The sequence below is a fragment of the Bombus fervidus genome, chromosome 6, assembly GCF_041682495.2.
Source record: "Bombus fervidus isolate BK054 chromosome 6, iyBomFerv1, whole genome shotgun sequence".
NCBI lineage: Eukaryota > Metazoa > Arthropoda > Insecta > Hymenoptera > Apidae > Bombus > Bombus fervidus.
The window spans coordinates 14,288,574-14,308,019 of NC_091522.1; the positions used below are offsets into that span (position 1 = coordinate 14,288,574).

Below are 19,446 nucleotides of genomic sequence, written 5' to 3' on the forward strand. Positions count from 1 at the left end.
CCACGTTTTCTTTTTAAACACCGTCAGTTCTTTGTTCGGGAATTCAGTCAGGAAGAAAGTGAACGCGATCGTAGTAACATTAATTATGTTTCGTTACAAACATTTATTACGAAATTATAGTGACATCTGCGTATCACAGAAGAGCTCAGTCGATTTTTTGCAGGAACCACTCCATAATAATCGTATGCTCTTTTCTTTTTTTCTTCATCCTTATTTATCTTTTTTTTTTTTTTTTTTAAACATTATCATGCCCAATCATGTACCGAAGATAGATATTTAATCTTTAAATCGTCGATGTACATAATCAAACATTTCCAAACAACTTTTTCCGATCAAATGCTTTCAGAATAGGATCAATCAATGTAAAAGCTTTACTAAAAGAAACATATCAACATATTTGTTAAGTATTAAACAACATCGAATGGAGTGGTCACCAATTTTATCGCATTACTTAGATGGTTTCTTTATATTGCTCTTCGTAGACCTTTTCTTTGTTTTCTTTTTTCACATGAGTATATGATAATAATAGTAATCATTACTATAATAATAACAAAATGAAATGTAAATTCGTAAAATAGACGTGGAGCTTCGCGGTTAAACGCTAAATAGTTTTCTTAAAATATAAAATCATCTTACAATGTACCTTTCAAATGAATGATAGCTATAAAAAAGTTTACCGTGCTTGTCATCCAATAACCAAACATAGCAGTTCGCACTTTTTCTACGAATTACTTCATAGCTTAAAGGATAATGCACTTTTAGAGCCAGGTAACGAATACCTTGCAACAAGTATCACTGCAACTCGTGCATAGATTAAAATTAGACAATCTAAATCTTTGAGTATGTTAATTGAATTTGTCATTTTTATCGGAGGTTATAAATATAACATTAGAAAAAAAAATAAACAAGATATTTTTCATAAAATCTAATAACTTTGCTAAAATATCAATAAAAAATTAAAAAGTACAATGTTATAACTTTTATAACTTACTTGGAAAAAGTAAAAAAATATTTTACATTATGTCAACTATGCACGAGGTATTTTATGCACATGGTATTTAGATGCCAACTTGTTGCCGATAATCTAAACTTGCACAAAAGGAAGCATCGTGTGTGCTGGACTATATAATAATATTCGAATTCGATTTTTTCAGACTTATTCTTAGAGTTATTACTTCGTTTTTATATACACATATACATATACACACAGGCGGTATGTATGCACATGTAACTGTTAAACGAGATGGACTGTCTCTAAAAACGGTCGATTCGCTTTATGAATATATCGCAAAATCATTGCAAACAATACTGAAAATGAAAGAATAAGGAAAAACAAGAAAACGATAGGATACAGTCGATTCGCATTAAAAGTTAAACGTAGTAATTTTCGTTTTAAAATAATAAATATAGGAAATATTTAATGATAATTATAGAAAAAATATAGAATTATTTTTGCGATAATGAAAAGAATGAAATGATTATTGTGGAATTACCATGAAATGTAACTTGCAATTCTTCGAACATTTCATAAGATCTAAAAAATTAATCGCAAATCGCGCAACTAATTTGTTTGTTATAATATTAAAATCGTATGTTTAATCATTTTAATAAAGCATTTCTTTTTCATTACTTGCCGATTTCACTTAGTATTACGTATGAACTATTACTAATCTATCGAACATTTTGTTCTTAACGTCCTCGCTATTTTCTTTGTTCATAAATAAAGCAAAACTACGTTGCAATTCTTTTTTTTCTTTTTCTTTTTTTCTTTACGTTAACGTACGCAGGAATCGCTGCGTAATAAAGTTGAATGTGTTGTAAAACAAAGAATACGATTTCATTTTGGGAATCATTAATTTTTTAAATATACGTGTAACCAAATATTTTTTCAAAAATTCCACGGATATCGGTAAAAACAGATCTGAAAACGTATACAACAGGACTACATCGAAAAATTTAAAAAGTAAATATAAAGCCTCCGTGTAAAATAGAAACGCTAATGTACAGACACGAAGTTAATTGGTGTTACAGAATCTTTACATTTCTTTCAAAACTTCTTAACGATAAGATAGCAATATATAATAATTACATTAAAATTAACGCAAAATTTAACAATAGATTAAGAACATTGTACTGTTTGATGATCTTTTCTAGAGCTTTTCCGTGCTGTTAGGTAAAAAAAGTCATAACGTATGTATTTTGATTATATATATGTATATATATACACATATATATACATATATACATATATATATATATATATAGACACAATAATATGGCGAGAATATCGTGGTGAAAAATATGCTGGACACCAAAGGTTTTATGCGAGAAAGGTCTACTTACTCTTCGACGTTTTAAACGTTTTCTGCTGTCGTTATCGTCATCATCGTCGTCGTAGTTACACCTCGTTTACGCATCACGTACAAACTTTACTAAAATAGTACAATCTAATCGAGAATATATAGAAAAATTGAAAAATATACAAGTTATAAAACACAGAACGCTATTCATCAGGTAGCGAGTGACTTACGAAGTCCAACTATGTTTTTCGTTACATTTCTGTCCAAATGTTTTCTTCACCTAGGATCATATATATCGTACCATACGCATCTTAATTTATGAAGGGTACGAATTTATGTGATCTTCATTTGCCGCTTTCTCGTATCCAAGATCCTTTCTTTTCCTTTTTTTAACACGTAACGCGAATAAACTTTACATTCTGCTATATGGAAATCACGTAGCATCACGGCATCTGTACAAATTATTCGTCTACTATGTAATCTTATTATTGTATCGCACACGTTCTTTGGTATCCAACAGGCTTCCCCACGCCGATTTCGAATTTGAACGAACATTAGTCGTGGTATGGGCAGTGAATGAACAAGCAAGTGCCAATATTAAATGGGCAGGCTCTCCCATTGAGGCGCCCATTCTGGAAGTCGTCAATCCACATTGGATGGTGGAGCAGCGTATCTACTCCGTGAGTCGGAATCTCCATCACAAATATACTTTCCTGAAAGTACACAGAAACTGTTCTCCTAATGTAATTTATATGCATTGTTAACTTGTAAGAACATCGCTCGTGTAAGGACACTATTGTAACTAAAGAAACAAATAGATAGAGGAAAAAATATAGAAAGTAAATCACTCACCAGATACGAATCTACGCTTTACTAAACTTAATCTATATCCCGGGCCTAAAAGCTCGAACTCAACTCCGGATAATGTGGTCCCTTCGCAATTAAACTGTGTGAATATGGTTCCTTGGTTTCCTGGCCCATGCGCGAGTTCCACCCGAGCTTTCAACGAGCCTACGCCGTTACCTTCGCTGTGCTGCGACAGTTCCGTGAACTTCCACAGTACCCGATTCGTGTCTTGCAACCACTGTGCCTGAGGTTTACTATTCAGTGACTTGAAACCTCCGTCTATAGGCGCAGCCACGTGAAGATTTAACAGTGGACTTGGAGAAGCCATAGCACGACTGTTATATTTATAATCGATCTGAAACACGCGTAAATCGTTTGTTTAGCAAAAGATTGCTGTAGTAATGTATCAACGATAAGTACCTTAAGATCGGTATGAGTCGTTTCACACTTCCAATAGGCAACAAGTTGGAAAGGGCATGAACCTGCGCCCTCCTTGCACTTGATTTGATACTTGAGTATGTCGACGTTAAAATACGAAGCTGAGGGATTTTGTTCAGCCTGTTTGCGTAACAACGTAGTTAAGGCACTCATATTGAATTCAAAAATTGTACTGTCGACAGTTGTCTGCGTTGCATCCCTGCAGAAAATATCAATATTCGAACATTCTCGTACGAACTATTTACCACAATCTTCATCCTATCGTTAACTTACATGCTGACAAGCTGATTATTAGGGAACAATTTTTCCAATCTATTACTGTTTCGCACGCGAAACGTAAGTTTCGCAGGGCTTGGATTATTCGCTAACACGGCGACGATACCAGCAGGGAACGATAACATCATATCTCCACTGAGTTTCACCTGACACCGTGTTTCATCGGTACCTCTGAAATAAGAGTGTACTATCTCATGGAAAGCAACTGCTAAAGGTATAGTGTCTGCGAGTCCAATCGTGAGCGGAGATGGGCCCCTGGAAGAGCCAACACCAACACCAGCTGTACGAAACTCTAAGCTAGCCACGCTATCGGCTCTGGATATAGTTGCCGGTGACATTCTACCCCTTGGCGAAGGACCTTCTCCTCTTCGGGACGGAGGTCTAGGAATGATGATGGATCCTGTCGGAGTGGAGGATGCGGATTGCTTGGGAGGTAAGGCCGGAGTGATGTCTCCTACTTCCGAAAACAAATCACCATCTGCAAACGATGAAATCTTCTACATTTCCTATACATAGCCTAAGTTCCCATATAGTATACATATAACGACATGATACTTTTGACAAGACACAGAAAGCGCCCCGATAAGCTAAGAGTGTGACGACGTGACTCCCGTAAACTCACCAGGGAATCGTGGGTGAGGATGTGTAGGTGGTGCGGATTGTGGCGGCTGTGGTTGAGGCGTCGGTGACAAAGACAGTGGCGGAGGACTTTGCAATGGCGCGTACGGATGACTACCAGTCGGCGTTGAGGCGCTCGATGGTGTACTGCTAGGATTGAACAAGTTTAGGCCAAGTAAATCCGAGCTTGGCTTACCTCCTAATTGCTGTGACACTGACTGAGACCTTTTCATATGATGATCTGAATCGTTATTTGATCCTCTGCGTCCCTGTTACGTAATTGGAACGATATCGTTGGAGAAAAAAGATCCTCTGAAAGTATTAACACCTAAGAAAGAAAAATCGAAGAAAAGTAAAGAACGTACCGTCGGTGCAGGCGATAACGATAGATTTTCCACAGTCGCCCTGAGTTCGTCCACACTGGCGCTCATCGGTGCTCCACCGTTGCTTAGTGGTTTTATTTCCACTCGGATCTTTCGTTCCCTCTCATCCTCTGAATCGGTATCTGAGCTAGAATAAAATCCTTTCTCATTCTCCCACGGCTCTGCTTTTGGTCTAATACAGAAACCATCCTCATCTACTTCCGGTGTCGGTGTTTCAGACTTTCTACTGTCATCCTTATCCTCCCTATTATATAGAATTAGCGCAGTTCAGTAGGATATACCCTCAAATGTTCCAGCAGGCCCAGTGCATCATGTACACATGATAAAATCTCTTTCTTTTCTCTGTCTTTTATTTTACGTATCAGAAACTAAGTTATTAATAATTGTGCGTTATTTTACATTACAACGTCATTGTGCTTTAGCGGTACTAACGTGCCAATAAAAATTGTAAAAGAAGAATTAAAAAAAAGAATAGAGGACATAGGCATAAGATCTAATTCTATGATCAAGCTTTTTGTATAAAAATGTTATTTGTGCTACTGGTTATTATGGTTTTAATATTCTCCAATGATAAATTTTTAAGCTCGATCATGGAATTGATCTCTGGTGCACTAGATCTGCTGAATGAGCATATACTGACAGGTCAGACTTTTCTTCTTTGTTGCTGCTCGTTTCCACAATATCCTTCTTCTTTTTCGCCTTCTTTTCCTTTCTTTTCTCTCTTCTGCTGCGAAGAAACCCTGTTGGTTGTGGACACACGGTATGTAGAGAACAAAGCAGCACTTAACTTTTCGTAGTAAATCTGAATACTCGATATCAAAAGTTCTCTTACAATGACATGTAATATTTCTAACTTCTAATTATTACAATATTAAAAAACGATAAAAATTATTCTCTTCTCTATAGTATATGAGAATCAAGGAAACTCGTTTATTATTATGGAAAATAAATTGTACCTTAATCGCAGTTAGCGTCAAACGCTACATTTAGATGCACAGATCGAGTCTAATAATAATATATATAACTCTCGAGAGAAGCAATTTTTATCAAATAATTATTTTGTTGATTAACTTAATTAATATGGCGTTACTCTTCTTAATACAGAGTAAAAGGAAATAATTATAAACTAATTGTAAGACTAATTGTAAGAAGCAGAAAGGAACTACGTTTGCGGTGTCAACGTATCTGTATCGAAAAAGATAATATCATTAATCGAGAAATTAATATAAAATCTCCGATTCAACGACAGATAGAAATCAATTTACTTTCCAAGTGTTTAAGGCATAGCGCAACGTGATTAAATATCTACAGGACAAACAAAATAATTGTCACCGGATCAACAAGTAGCAGATGCACTTTTCACGAGCTCTTTTTTGACAGCATTCTCTCTAATTATGCTGACATAAATTTCTGTGTCGACTACACTTATGTTCTCTTACAACTTAATATTCGTTATGAAACATCAACGATCTTTCAACAGAAAAACATATCAGCACATTCTAAAATCGACAAAATAGTTTTTAATTGCTGCATTAAGTCATTAAAAATAATAGATAGGAGATACAGATAATAGCAAAAAAGTATAGCACGTTACATTAGCAGAGGTATAAGAAAACCCATACACCATCACCATCAAATCATATACAGATCTGCAGAAGTCCAATTTCTTCTTTTAAATTGTTTTTCTAACAATAATAACATATGTACTTCCTACGATATTAACGAAAGGATATTCTTTTCTCGATTTTTCTCACAACAGTTAACCATATATACGAGATTACGCAATTTCATCTCGTGTTCGTATATCTCTTGTACACCTCTCTACGAATCGGTAGGGCATACGATACACATGTTCTGCAAGCAAAGATGTTAACTATCGACATGCGAAATTACGAATAAAGTGACGATAATTCGAAAATGAGATACGATAACTTCGTATAATAATTTTGAACCTTGTACATATCGATTAATCGTATTAACTTTAGCATTACGAACATTCAATTAAATAAAGAAAAAAAAAAAAAAAGAAGTACAAGAGGGGAAAGAGATAACGTGATACAAAAGGAACATTTACAATAACTACATTGGACAATGATGCGGCTAATGAATATAAAAAGGGTTGCTTGCAGAATCACATTACGCTATATCATAAAAAATATCTGCACTTGGAAAATAAATACAAATTACAAGTGAGCCATGCAGTAACAGACTCATAAGAGGCTCACCTGAGGCCCCGTCAGTAGCCAACCCCACATTCGTATTTCAACTTTATCCAAATCCAACTCCCTTTATTTAATTAATTCTATGAGGACATGTGTTTGTTATAGAGGCAACAGAGAAAGTTTCAAAAATTAATTTACAATTGACCCGTTCAAGAATCGGCCTCGAGACGTTAGGTACTGATTTTTTTTTTTTTTAAAGGAAATGGGAGATATCTATGATATCACTGTGTATGACATGAAAATTGCTACCATTTTATTAATACACCATAGATAGTTTCAATTTCAGAAACTTTCCAAAATGCACAATTCTTCTTAACTCTAACTTTCATGTTAAATTAATAATGCCTTTTTTATCAAGGTAGAGTGAGCATAAAATATAAATAAAAATTTCACAATGAGCCGTGTTGATAGAAGAACCCCTTGATATAAGTTTACATAAAAGATTGTTAGAAAAACAATTTATGTAAGTAACACTTTATGAAAAAAAAAAAAAAAAAAAAACAAAATATTAAGTTGCCTGATTAGATTACCATGTAATTCTAGAACTAAAGCCTATTGTCTAAGCAAGCTTGTTTCAGTGTTAGTCAAACAAGAACAAAAAATATTTCTTCCCTTTAATGTGTGAGATGTATCTACAAATATAAAACCATTTATATTGACTGAAGAAATATTTTAAATGTGCTTTCAAAGCTAAGAATAAATTAATGTTAGATATGTATCCTTCTAATTATCTGTGAATTAGCAGTATATCTCCAGTTATTATCTTACAATATGTCTCTATGCACGTAACATTAATTTAGTGTGCTTGAACAATGTTAGTATACGTACACTGCTGATCTAAAAGAGTGCAGAGTGGAGGAACCATAATACACGTTACCACTGTAAGTCACCAGATATTTTATTTAACCACATATCCTGTATGACAATAGAATTATATTGAAAGAGCTATGGTAATAAAACTGTTACCAAATACCATAGATAGAGAACAACCAATAGAGCAAGATAAAGATAAAGGTGTGTGAAAGGAGTGGTTCGTTAAAAAAGTGGTTCGCTTAAAATTCTATACAAACATATCTCTCCGTTAATTTCAACTGAACGCAATCATTTATTTATGTTATACTTTAATTATATTTTATATAGTTTTTAGTTATATTTTAATTATATGATGGATCTTGATATTTTCATTATAATTAATTACATTTAAATAGTGCTTAAAAAAATCGATCAAATCCTCATAAAAAAGAACAATTAGATATAATTAATAACAATGCAAACATTTAGAATACACCAGCAAAATTTCGAAAGATTTGTAAATTTTAATGAATATCGATATTTTCTTAAATAATTTTTAATAAAGTTTTGAAAAAATGTTATAGGAAGCTGCAGAAATTTACTAATGATAAACCCTCACCTTAAATGCTTTAATCTAACTACCAAAGAAAGCAATATTTTCATACAGATCTCTTGTATGTGTATGTGTAAAACAGTACCTATACTGTGATGTGTAAAATAGTACCAATAGTCTAGTAATTACATTAAAATGCGAGTAATGGATATGGCAAGGGTATAGGTAATGACAATGTAAGCAGTTACATTTAGATCCTCTGAGAGGGTTCCTGGAGATGCTGGGAGGTGGAACAGCAGGAGGCAGGTTGTTCCCCTGAGGAGTTGCAGGTGCCGAACCAGACCCTGCTTGCTTCTGTTTGTCTGAAACAACACTCATTGCTTATATCTTTCAATGATCTGTGACTCCAATGGCCCTTTTTTCTTCATCTTGCTATTTTCATACTTATATCTATTAAAATTTAATTACACTATGCACTTTCAGTGGCATCAATAGCACTCCAGAGGGATGTTAGTTTAAGTTATATCATTTTATCATCAGATTTGTATTAAAAAGAACTTGATAATTTTGTAATAAAAACTATAAGTATATAAAGTGAAATAAGTATTGATTACATTTTAATTATAAGTTACTTTTAATTAATAATTAATTTAATTATTAATTTGATTTAATTATATTTAGTAAATTCATTCACTTATAAATTCAATATCTATGCTAAAGAAAAAGAAAAAAAAATACATTTATGAACCCCCTGGAATACATGATAACTTGCAATGTCATCCTCCACCTATTGTTAGATTATAACGCGCAAGCATTGTAACACAACCACATAAGCATAAGTCAATAAAGTTGTTTCGCATATGCCTAGATTAATTAAATTTGTGATTCGGTGCTAAAAAATAAATTGGTCAAGTGTATGTATGTGAATAAAATAATAAAATAGTATTGATGTGATAAATAAAAAACTGCAAAACACATCTACCAAGACATAATGTGTAAATGGAAAAATCAATTTCACGTATTTTTAAATGGGCTTAAATTTTAACAATTTTATTAGTCATAAAATTTGTTATAATTGATGCTGATTATGTTAAAGTATGATACTTTGTAATAATAACCAAAAGTTACATTACATCAAGGTAGATAAAAACTATTGCAATTAAAATAGAATGAGGTTTTGTACATTCTATTCAACTTTAAGAACCTACCCTGGGAGTTGGACATGAACAGGTTGAGTAGCGAGGTAGTACGCCGGGAAGCCTTGGTGGCTTGTGCATGTGACAATTCTCTGTCTCTTTCATTCAGATTTTCATTTGTTTTTTCTTGTACCGTCCCCTTTTCCTCATCCACCTGACAACCCTCCCCTTTTAATCCCCGATCGTTTTTTGAACTGTGAATGTTACCAGCAACGCCTGTTTCTCCATTAGCTCCTTTTGATGTTTCCTTAGGTGTCTCAACATTGCTTTCCAACTGAGAATGACTGGTCATTTCTCCTAAACCTGTTATGATCTCTTCATATTCGAATGTACCTGATTTATGAGAAAATGATTTATGTACTAAATACTAAACTCTGTCCATATATTACAAAGATTTTTACCTGGTTTCTCAAAACCTGTATATTTGCTTTGTACAAATTGCTCTAATAATTTGTCCACTGTCATGTCTGAACATTGCCGTTTAAAATCAATATGAACTTGACCAACTTGTTCATGATTTGACTGCAAAACATCGGCATAGATGTTTAAAAATTCCTTCATATGTTTTAAGTGTGTCTCCTCTACATATTGGAATCGCTTAATAAGGAAAGAATAGATTCATTAGTATTATACCAATTTTCATAGAAAATTTCATTTAAGAGTGATAAGTTAGGAAAGTACCCTGCATGTTTGAGTCATTTTGGTTTGAAAATCATTTCTTATGCCCATATATTTATCAACCAGAGTTTTATAATCATCCTGTGCTTTTTTAAACTTCATTTCTGCTTTTTCTAATTCTTTTTGGCTAGCATTGTCTTTCCGCAATTTTTCCAATTCAAGACCCTTTTGCATACGCATGTCTTTTGCCTTATGTAATGTCACAGTGATATTCTGTATACTTTGCACAACTTCCAAGGTAGATGACTCTTCTTCTTTTACCTACATATTATTTGTTTTGTTTACATATATGTCTTTTTATAATGTAAATATAACCAAACATCAAAATCAACTACAAAGTAATATGTTAATTAATTGGCTATTTCAAATAATTGCTTATCAGTGTTATTTGATAAGCATTATCTTTATATCTTTACAAACACTACTGTCTGAGAGAACCTAGTGACCCGACTGTGGGCGGATACTGATAGGGTACAAAATATACAAAATGATTCATACTTCAATATGATAAATAGTTACAATAAGTGCAACAAATAAAAAAACATGTTGCAACATAAAAGAAGCTTTAATTATTAATATAAAACAATGAAATTTATTGTAAATATTTTTTCTATGTATTACTAGAATAATCCATACTATATTACTTACTATATAGGCTTAGCAATTTTAACACATTCTACATAAACAATTATTTGAGGAAAATATCTAAAACTCTGACTTATCTCTATATAAGAAAATTAAGAAGAGAAAGTTACATACAGCCTTGTGTTTCTTATGTAATTCATCTGTATATTTTGATACATCTTTTATTAGTTCAGTGACCCTTTGGGCCATTTGCAAGTGCAAACCAGCAAGTTTTTCTGCTGCTCCTCTTAAGGCAGCCCAAACAGGTGCAAATGTTCCTTGTGTACTACTGCTACTGCCAGCTTGTTTAGCTAGCTTACTCAGAACCTTATAATTATTTTCTTCTATGGTTGATCGTTCTTTCAGAAACTCAGCCAACTCCTTGCTTGCAACTGCACCATGCTTCATGTTATGATATAACACGTCATATCCATTATTCTTTTCGCCCTTGAATTACAGAAAAATGTTCTTTTTGTCTAAATACTTTCTATCCCTTTTACAGTGTATTCACAATGTATTATACTACATATCAACACACTTGCATTTCTTACTTCTAATACATATTAATAAATGCTTGAGAACTATTTACTGGTATGTTACTAGGATCAGGATTTTTTTATTAATAGAAAATATATTTCATTTGCAATTAAAGTATCATGCCTAAAAGACATATACTAAAGCTATACTTAAGACCACTTAGCCACTTAACACTTGAACCCTGATCATGCTGTAAACTCACACAGAGTAGAACACTTGAGTAACGTCGCTACAATAAGCTGTCATTACATATTATTACTCTTATCATCCTATTGTACATATTACTTGTCACTCATGACACATGGCATAAATTTTTATTGCAAATTTTATTAGTACAGAATAACAAAATTTACAAAATTTTGTTTTAGTTAAATTGATAGACTATAACTCTTTTTCTATAGATTTTGTAATATTTTTCAATAGAAGATAAGCTAAGGAGGCAAGATTAATAAAAATCCTTTTTATTTTATAAATTCTTAAATACTATAATAAAAAATTGGCTCCATAAAAAATAAATGAATCATTATAGCCTTTTTTTATAAAATTTGATATTTGAGTCATAATAATTATATCCTACATATAATAATCTTCAATAGATAAAATTTTAAGGGAAATGAAAGGAAGTGGTAGCTATCTTATCTGTACCATGCTTCTGTCAGGAAAACAATGTCAAATCCTCCAAACAAATTTATAAAACTAAAGCCCTTAACACAAAGCTATAATAAATATTTAAGTCTTTATGTCGTTAAAATTTGTTAAAACATAGAAAAAATTCAAAATTTCCAGTAATTCTTGTCTACAAAGAGAAATTTTTCATTTAGTAGAGATCTGTGTTGCAATCATCTTAAAAGAAAAATATACAAAAATTTATATCGAAATATGTAAAACTATACAATAGGAAAATATAATTAATAATACAAGTTATGACAAAAGATCTTGGAACTTTTAAACAAACCTAACAATTTTATTTTCTTCTGCACTTAAACTATAAACATGCATAAAAAACGCAATACATATGTCAACGTGCGATCATTTTTCCATAGGTCATGGAGATGATAGGAAAACGAGATGACAAGGAGGTGAAATGAATAACCTTGTATTCGCGGAAAAGTATAAAGACAAACGTACCGCGTAAAAGAGAAAAGGAGAAGAACGAGAATGATTATAGTACGGTGGAAGAAAGACAGAAAAGAAGACTTCATTAGGTGAAACACGATAATATTTAGACGAAAACAAAAAATGTTACGGTAGCGTGACGTAGGGACAGTCACGAGAAGAGTTTGTTAAGACTTCTTACGCAGGGTAAGATAAAAAGGGAAAGGAAAAGGGTTTCTCTCCGTACCTAACCTAAATCTAACGAGGATGACATTCTGGGATAACAAGCGAAAAGACACTCACCCAAAAGTAGTCGGCGAAATCCACAGTCATGTTGGAACCGCGATCAGACCATCATAATTTATCTTCTGATATATCAGACCGAACTGCACCGTTAATAACGAATCATTGACACACACACATGCACACACTGAGGACTACACGATGCAATATCCGAACCGTACGACAGATACGACGAGACGTAACTCAATTTACGACAAACTAACGTAACGTTTCGTGCTCGAACGTTTCGAGCAGAACGAGCGCGCTCGACCGCGGAGACACAGGTCAACTTATTTCAACTATCTCTGTTGCACGTTATTCGTCTCCCTTTCTCTCCTTTTGATAAATACCGTACAGCGTCACCTTACCAAATACAGGCAAAGCTAGCAACTAAAACCAAAACAGTCGGTAAAAGTACTTTCTTCCTCCTCATTTAGCACTGTGTATTATTGTTAAAAAAATCACAATTTACAGTTCATACATAATTGATACATAATTGCACAACGATCGTATTCCGGTTGAAATTTCGTATCTTTTGCTTCCTTTCAAGTATTGCAAAACAATTACTTTTAACAGAGATTTTATTTTTGACTTTCATGCAATATAAATTAAAAATAATTATCACTATGAGCTGAATTATAAACATTTCGAGAAATTCCGATACAATTCTCGAAATAAAAAGTGAACGCAAGAAATAATATTTCCTTTTAGGTCGTTATTAACGAATTCAGAGTCAATTGTTTATTGCCGACAGTGGAACCAGAAATTAATTGACGCTTATCATAAAACAAATACTAAACATATATAAGTATGTACATATTTCTTTCATCCTTGTTTAAAACCATTCGTATCACGTAGTTAAGTGATTTACCACTTTCGAACAGCGGCGCTACTAAATGTCCAGGGCCGAGCATTTTTTTGGTATCTAACAAACATCCCCCACATTTTTTTTTTTTTAATTTTATTATTTTCAAAAGACGCTTAAACACCGGGCACTCGCGATCGCGTAAAATAACCACGACATCAAATTCAATGATTGATTAGGGTGTGACGAATAAAAAAAAGGCATTGAAGATGACAGGTTGTAGGTGAATTTCGAAAATTCGAAAGGGGCGGTTGTTACGATGTAAGGTCGGAAGACGGGAGGCGTGGCCTCGAATAATCAGCTCAGGGTAGTCCGGTGTCCTTGCGCATATCCAGTAGCTATACGTACACATGTACTATCGCTCACGTGTGCATCCTATATACGGAGAAGAGAGAAGTTTCGAGCATTATCAATCACTTTCGTCGGTGGACCGAACGGTGGATCTGTTCTCGGCGGTCGTCGGCAGGTAAAACGACCCAATTTCCGTGGACTCGAAGATTACGGCGATGCCCGCGAACAAGGGAAACCTGTCGACGCCTCATAAAGAAAAGCCCGGAAACGGTTTGACCACGGGTGCCTCCAAAAAGAAGAAACGCTGCACCGTTAAGCATAAAAGACATTGCAAGCAATATCTGGTGAGTGAGCGAAACGAAACGTTAATTCCTTGCGAAATGAACGGCCATATTGCGATCGAGTCGGGAGCGACACGAGCGTCTTCGATATGAAATATTTCGTACCTACGCTAAATCTCGATACGAGAAATACGATCGAACCCTTATAAGTATTACAATTAATTTCGACGTTCGATTATATTTCTTTCTACTATATTTTGTTTATCTCTACGAACGAAATATAAGCGTAAAATTGGAAAAGTCGCAATGGTAGAGTAGGTTATGTGGCGTAGCTGTCTCGAGTCGAAACACGTAGAGTTTGTTCACCTTTACTGATGCATGGTCGAAGTGTTATGAGTTGCAAGTTGCAACGATCGATCGGTACGAGCATGCTTTGGTGCCGGTCACGATGCAATTTTCATTTCAAGTTCCTCCTGTGATTTAATGCCAAGCCGAAACGATCGAGTAATTTACATATTTCGCTGGCGTTCTTCAAACTTATACGTGCGATATTCGGATTTTTCTCTTCTATGGATGCGATAAATTATTCATCCGGCACGGCGGTGTATTTGGTAAACGCTTATCTCGTACCGATTCGTTTTCTTTGTCTTTCTTATTCTTTCTACTTAAATATCGTATTTTTATCAGCACGTTGCATTTTTAACTCTTAGATAAAAATATTATAAATTTGATTTAGGTATTATCTGTAAAATATTTTCACTAGTTTGTCTTTTTTAGTACTTTTTATACGATATAAACCATTTACTTTTTTAATACTTTGTCTTTTGTAAAGAAACTGAACGATACCATGATACGTTCCATTATCATTGGTAACGTTAGATTAACATTATCGAATTGGTACGTGATAAAATTTCCTTGAAAGAAGAAGGATGACTATCGGTCTCTATCCGCATTTTCGGTTCAATCCGCAATCACGAGGGATTTCACACGATGTATTGCTCCGCGAACACGAATTTCGGCGAATATCGAAAGAGTAAACTTTTCAAAATCCTACTGTATAATGTGACAATATATAAAAATAACCTTTCTTAAAATACATCAGTTGAATGTTTTATTTTTTCACGGGCCTTGCATTTGTATACCCTTTACCCCTCCTATCCTTTGAACAGTCGAATTGGTTCTACCCTTTTAGCACCTATACAATCCTTCCTTTACATGTTACATAGATTAAACACGTTCCAAGTTTGCGTGGCCCCATTGCTACTAACTACGAGAGGGTCATTATGCCGTATACATCCGCACAGATCTAGACACACGGATAGAATAAGCGTTCCATCATATAAGATAGAAGACACGAAATCGTCGAATTATTTCATTAGGTTAGATTTGAAAGAACAGGTTCTTAGGTTAGGTATCTGTAATAAGAAACTCGACGATTCGTGTCAAACAACGTGTATATAATATTATAGACTAGCGATAGGCCTGCCGTGTATTAGAAACTTAGGAAGCACGTATTGATTTCTAAGAATGCCAAGAAAAAGAGGTTGGTGCTGATTCGGCGAGAACAAAAGACGACACCAATTCCACTTCTGCAGTCCACTTGAACCACTTGCTATTATGTGTTGTAGGTGTAGAACTTGGCAAAGACGTATTGGCTTACCTATACATGTGAACAAATTCCGGAGACACCTTATTTTTCTAATTTCGTCGAATGCTTAAAATTAATCTCGTGCCTGATTAACGACCCGATCGTCGAGAATCTAACCGACCAATGGAATAAATTATAAACGTCTATGTGCGATTGACATTTGCTATTGTGATTGATGACGGACGAAAAAGGAGGGAAGGGAGAGAGAATGGTTAAAGCATCGCAAATAAATTTACGGCATATGGCGTACTGCTATTTTTTCCTTTTTTCTTTTTTCTATTTCACACCAACGTGTATCGGATGCGATGTAATTCATGCAATTCGAGCAGGTGCCGTACGTGCGACCGAACGTGGATGCAGTGAACGGAAGCGGAAGTCGAGCGTAACTTATCATCGGCAAGCGCAGGGTACTCGCGTGTATATATATGTGCTGCTGGGTCACGTTCAACGTTATGCTTTAGTGAACTTTGCGTGTCGACCAAACGTTTCTTCTATTCTCCGACCGGCACCCCTGTTAAAGGCTGTCACCCACTTAACAGCACAGCGCATGAACAACATAAAATTAACATCAACGTACTTCACGTTCTGTACTTGAACGTCAGACTAACCCAAATCCATTTTTTTTTTTTTTTTTTTTTTTCGAAATTTGTATACATCAAATCATTGATCTTCCTTTACTTTCATGGAAACTAGGATAGGGAACTATTTACATTGCGTTGTAAATAAAGAAAATCTATCGAAGTAAACAAGTGTATCTTAAGCACGTTATTGGTTCCAGAGCTGTACGTAAATTTAAGTCCTTTCGTTTCTCGGCAATAACTTTATTCTAAATAAGTCGATTCGAATTAATATTGTTTAGACGTAAGATCGATATTAGTAGAAACGCTTCTTAAATTATTCTACGTTTTATCGTGCTCCTCGTTGCTTCTTGCAGCTGGGAGTGATATTAAAATTTGCTAGTTGGTCGTGGCAGAGACGTCTCGGAGGAAGTTCATCCGAAGGATTTTATCAACTCCTCTGGTTGATCGGCGATAAATTTGCAAAATAGGCGTACACCGGTACGATACTTGGCTAAAGATTTTAATTAACCCACTTGCGGCTGCATAGACGCTGCCTCTAGGCTCGACTCATTTTTAACGAGCCGTGGTGATTACCGGTGGTAGGATTCTCGCGGAGGAAAATTAAATCAAGCCGTCGACGTGCTCTTTGTTGGATATCATAATGTTCTATAATTTCATTATTTTTCCTGCTCCCCCCATCCGTCTGAAATTTCCAGAGATGAAAAAACGTCGGGCTTCCGGTATCGTGCGCGTCTCCTCGTCTCCTTTTAATTAACCACGAAAATTAGGCCGGTTACCTGCTTAGGATGGGAACTTTAGGAAACAACAATGCGAGGCTGTGCTCCACGCGAAAGCATTTTTTTTTTTTTTGCTTTCTTTTTTATTCTCTTTTCCCTCTTTTTCCCCACTTTTTTTTCTCACAAAACAATTTTCCTCCTTCGGTATATTTCTGCTGCGTTGTCAAGGACACTGGATGTACTTCCTTTTTCCTCTTTTCTTTTCCTTTCTTTTTTTCCCTATTCAGCGCAATTACAGTAATTAGCCACGATCAGTCGGCTGTTCGCGTGACGATCAAACGGATACAAAGATCGGATAATCCTTTTGCTATATCGCGTCATAGCCGAACAACGAGCGTAGACGTAAATGGAACGATTAGAACATTGTTTCGTTCGCGACAATTTTTAGATTCTAAGGAGCAGAAACGGAACGTTAAGTACCTAATTGTCTCTAAAAAGTATCCAATTGTTTGGAGCAACGTGCGCGGATTATCTCTTTGCTGAGAAAGAAAGGATAGAATGAGAAGCGAGCTGCTCGAGATTCATATTCGTTTTTCCCGAGGAAAATAATTTTGACGATAGCAGGAACGATCAACGCTGTATCTGACAACCGAAGCCCCCGCCGTTAGAGTTTGAATCTTCGTCTCTACATGGAGTTGAATTTTAGGCGCACACAGCCTTGAGAACACGTAGGAAGTTGAAAAACTCGTGCCCGCATACGCGATTCACCAGTGCCTGTATTCCATAGTCGCAAGTAGATGGTGGTACACGTACGAATATAAAAATCAACATTTTATTCTGTAGCTTGCACGCTATACGATGCGGCCGCGTGGAACTAAATATATTAATACCGCAGGTAAGTATAAATTTCGCGTGTCGGCCGTACGTACTTACTTTTTCTCTCTCGATCACGTTTGCAGGAATTTCGCGATAATTGCGAATCGTTAATTCTTCGATCTATGACCGCACACTCGTGCATTTCGAATCAAAGATTCTCAATGTTCGGGATCCAATAGAAATAACAGATATTCGATATTCCGCGAGAATGTAGGATTAAAACGGCGAGTGCGATCAATTCGAGGCACTTGTAAGTTTCATCAGCAGTTGAAATCGTTGATTTCATGGAATTGCTAAAATTACTGGAGAATTTAATGAAAATGTGATTGGAATAGTCGAGTGCGAACGGTTAATTCCTTAGTCCTTACTTTATCTACTTTTTTCTTTTAAAGCTTTGCTCTTTAACAATTTCCATGCACTTCGCGTGGCTGCGGCCGAGCCGCAGCTCGAATTAATTACGGTGCAATTCGACGTCTCAAAGAAACCGATCGACGGATAGATAAGAGTACACGTAGACGCGCTAACCGTGAAAATTCGTCAGCCAATTATCGTTGGTTCAAATTTTGTACTTACCAATTTGACGATTCTACGAAATTACTATCTACACTATGGACGCTACGAATCGAACTTTATCGACGTGGTACGCACTTGCAAAATTAGAATAATTAGCTACTAACTAAAGACAGAGTAAAAGTATCAATTAAATTCGATTCGTACTTTGCTTAAACGAACGCTCGGATTGCTTCTTCCGAATACAATTTGAGACGCGTTAACCGTCTATCGGCCTTCTGCACGATTGATCCAAGATTCACGGCAGGAAGAAGGATACGCTTCCTTCGAGAGACAGACGAGATATTTCCATTTGCAGTTCTGCATTCGCGAGTACGAGTATACTACGACGTATAAGAAAGGATCTACAGAGAGGTTTTTTTGAGCCGACGTCTAGCATTCTACGTCTGGTTATCGAAGATGATGAAATTCAGGATTATTTAGGTCATGGATATGTTATTTAACGCACACGAAGGAATATCTACGTGCCGGAGAATATCGCTGGGAAAGAGAGTCCCCGGGTCGATGGAAACGTGCTACTCGGGAATGGTTGGCAGGCGTGTCCCTCCCGCCAACGAAAATAAGTGTTTCACGGCTAAACAGGATATATTACGTGGTGTTACGTAACGATCATCCCTTCAAAAGATAAGCCGAATCGTATCTACGTGCGATGTTGGCAATGTTTGCGGAGCTGTAGTTTCTCAAGGTTGAAACGATATCTAGAAGTCGATTAGGTATGATTGATGCACAGGTAATGGCCACGATGGACTGGAGTCGAGTCGGGATCGAAATAGAAAAT

At 35.3% G+C, this 19,446-nt stretch overlaps 2 protein-coding genes across 24 annotated transcripts in view; one reads left to right on the forward strand and one right to left on the reverse strand.

The window, feature by feature from the left end:
- Window positions 1–83: 83 nt before the first annotated feature.
- LOC139988126 (F-BAR domain only protein 2) lies at window positions 84–13,136 on the reverse strand. Of its 9 annotated transcripts, XM_072005154.1 has the most exons (14): window positions 12,862–13,136; window positions 11,062–11,373; window positions 10,306–10,563; window positions 10,026–10,221; window positions 9,637–9,957; window positions 8,677–8,808; window positions 5,502–5,601; window positions 4,844–5,105; window positions 4,698–4,747; window positions 4,483–4,625; window positions 3,858–4,338; window positions 3,567–3,783; window positions 3,153–3,501; window positions 84–3,013 (listed from the first exon to the last, which is right to left on the reverse strand). In XM_072005154.1, the coding sequence occupies exons 1-14, from the start codon at window positions 12,889–12,891 to the stop codon at window positions 2,943–2,945; spliced, it is 2,922 nt and encodes a 973-aa protein (XP_071861255.1). In that variant the 5' UTR covers window positions 12,892–13,136; the 3' UTR covers window positions 84–2,942. The 9 variants fall into 9 exon arrangements, with proteins under 9 accessions (XP_071861255.1, XP_071861259.1, XP_071861254.1 ...); XM_072005158.1 differs by lacking the exon at window positions 4,483–4,625 and having other exon boundaries at window positions 4,675–4,747; XM_072005153.1 differs by having other exon boundaries at window positions 4,483–4,747; window positions 8,677–8,790; window positions 12,862–13,135.
- A 650-nt stretch (window positions 13,137–13,786) lies between these two features.
- Window positions 13,787–19,446, forward strand: part of LOC139988123 (uncharacterized) — a 45,109-nt gene continuing 39,449 nt past the window's right edge. For 2 of the 15 annotated variants that reach the window (XM_072005140.1, XM_072005139.1), the window contains exon 1: window positions 13,790–14,340. In XM_072005140.1, the coding sequence (XP_071861241.1) occupies window positions 14,212–14,340 (129 nt within the window). In that variant the 5' untranslated portion in view covers window positions 13,790–14,211. Of the gene's footprint in view, window positions 14,341–19,446 lie in introns of all 15 variants that reach the window. The other 13 variants (XM_072005137.1, XM_072005138.1, XM_072005143.1 and 10 more) reach the window with 10 other exon arrangements.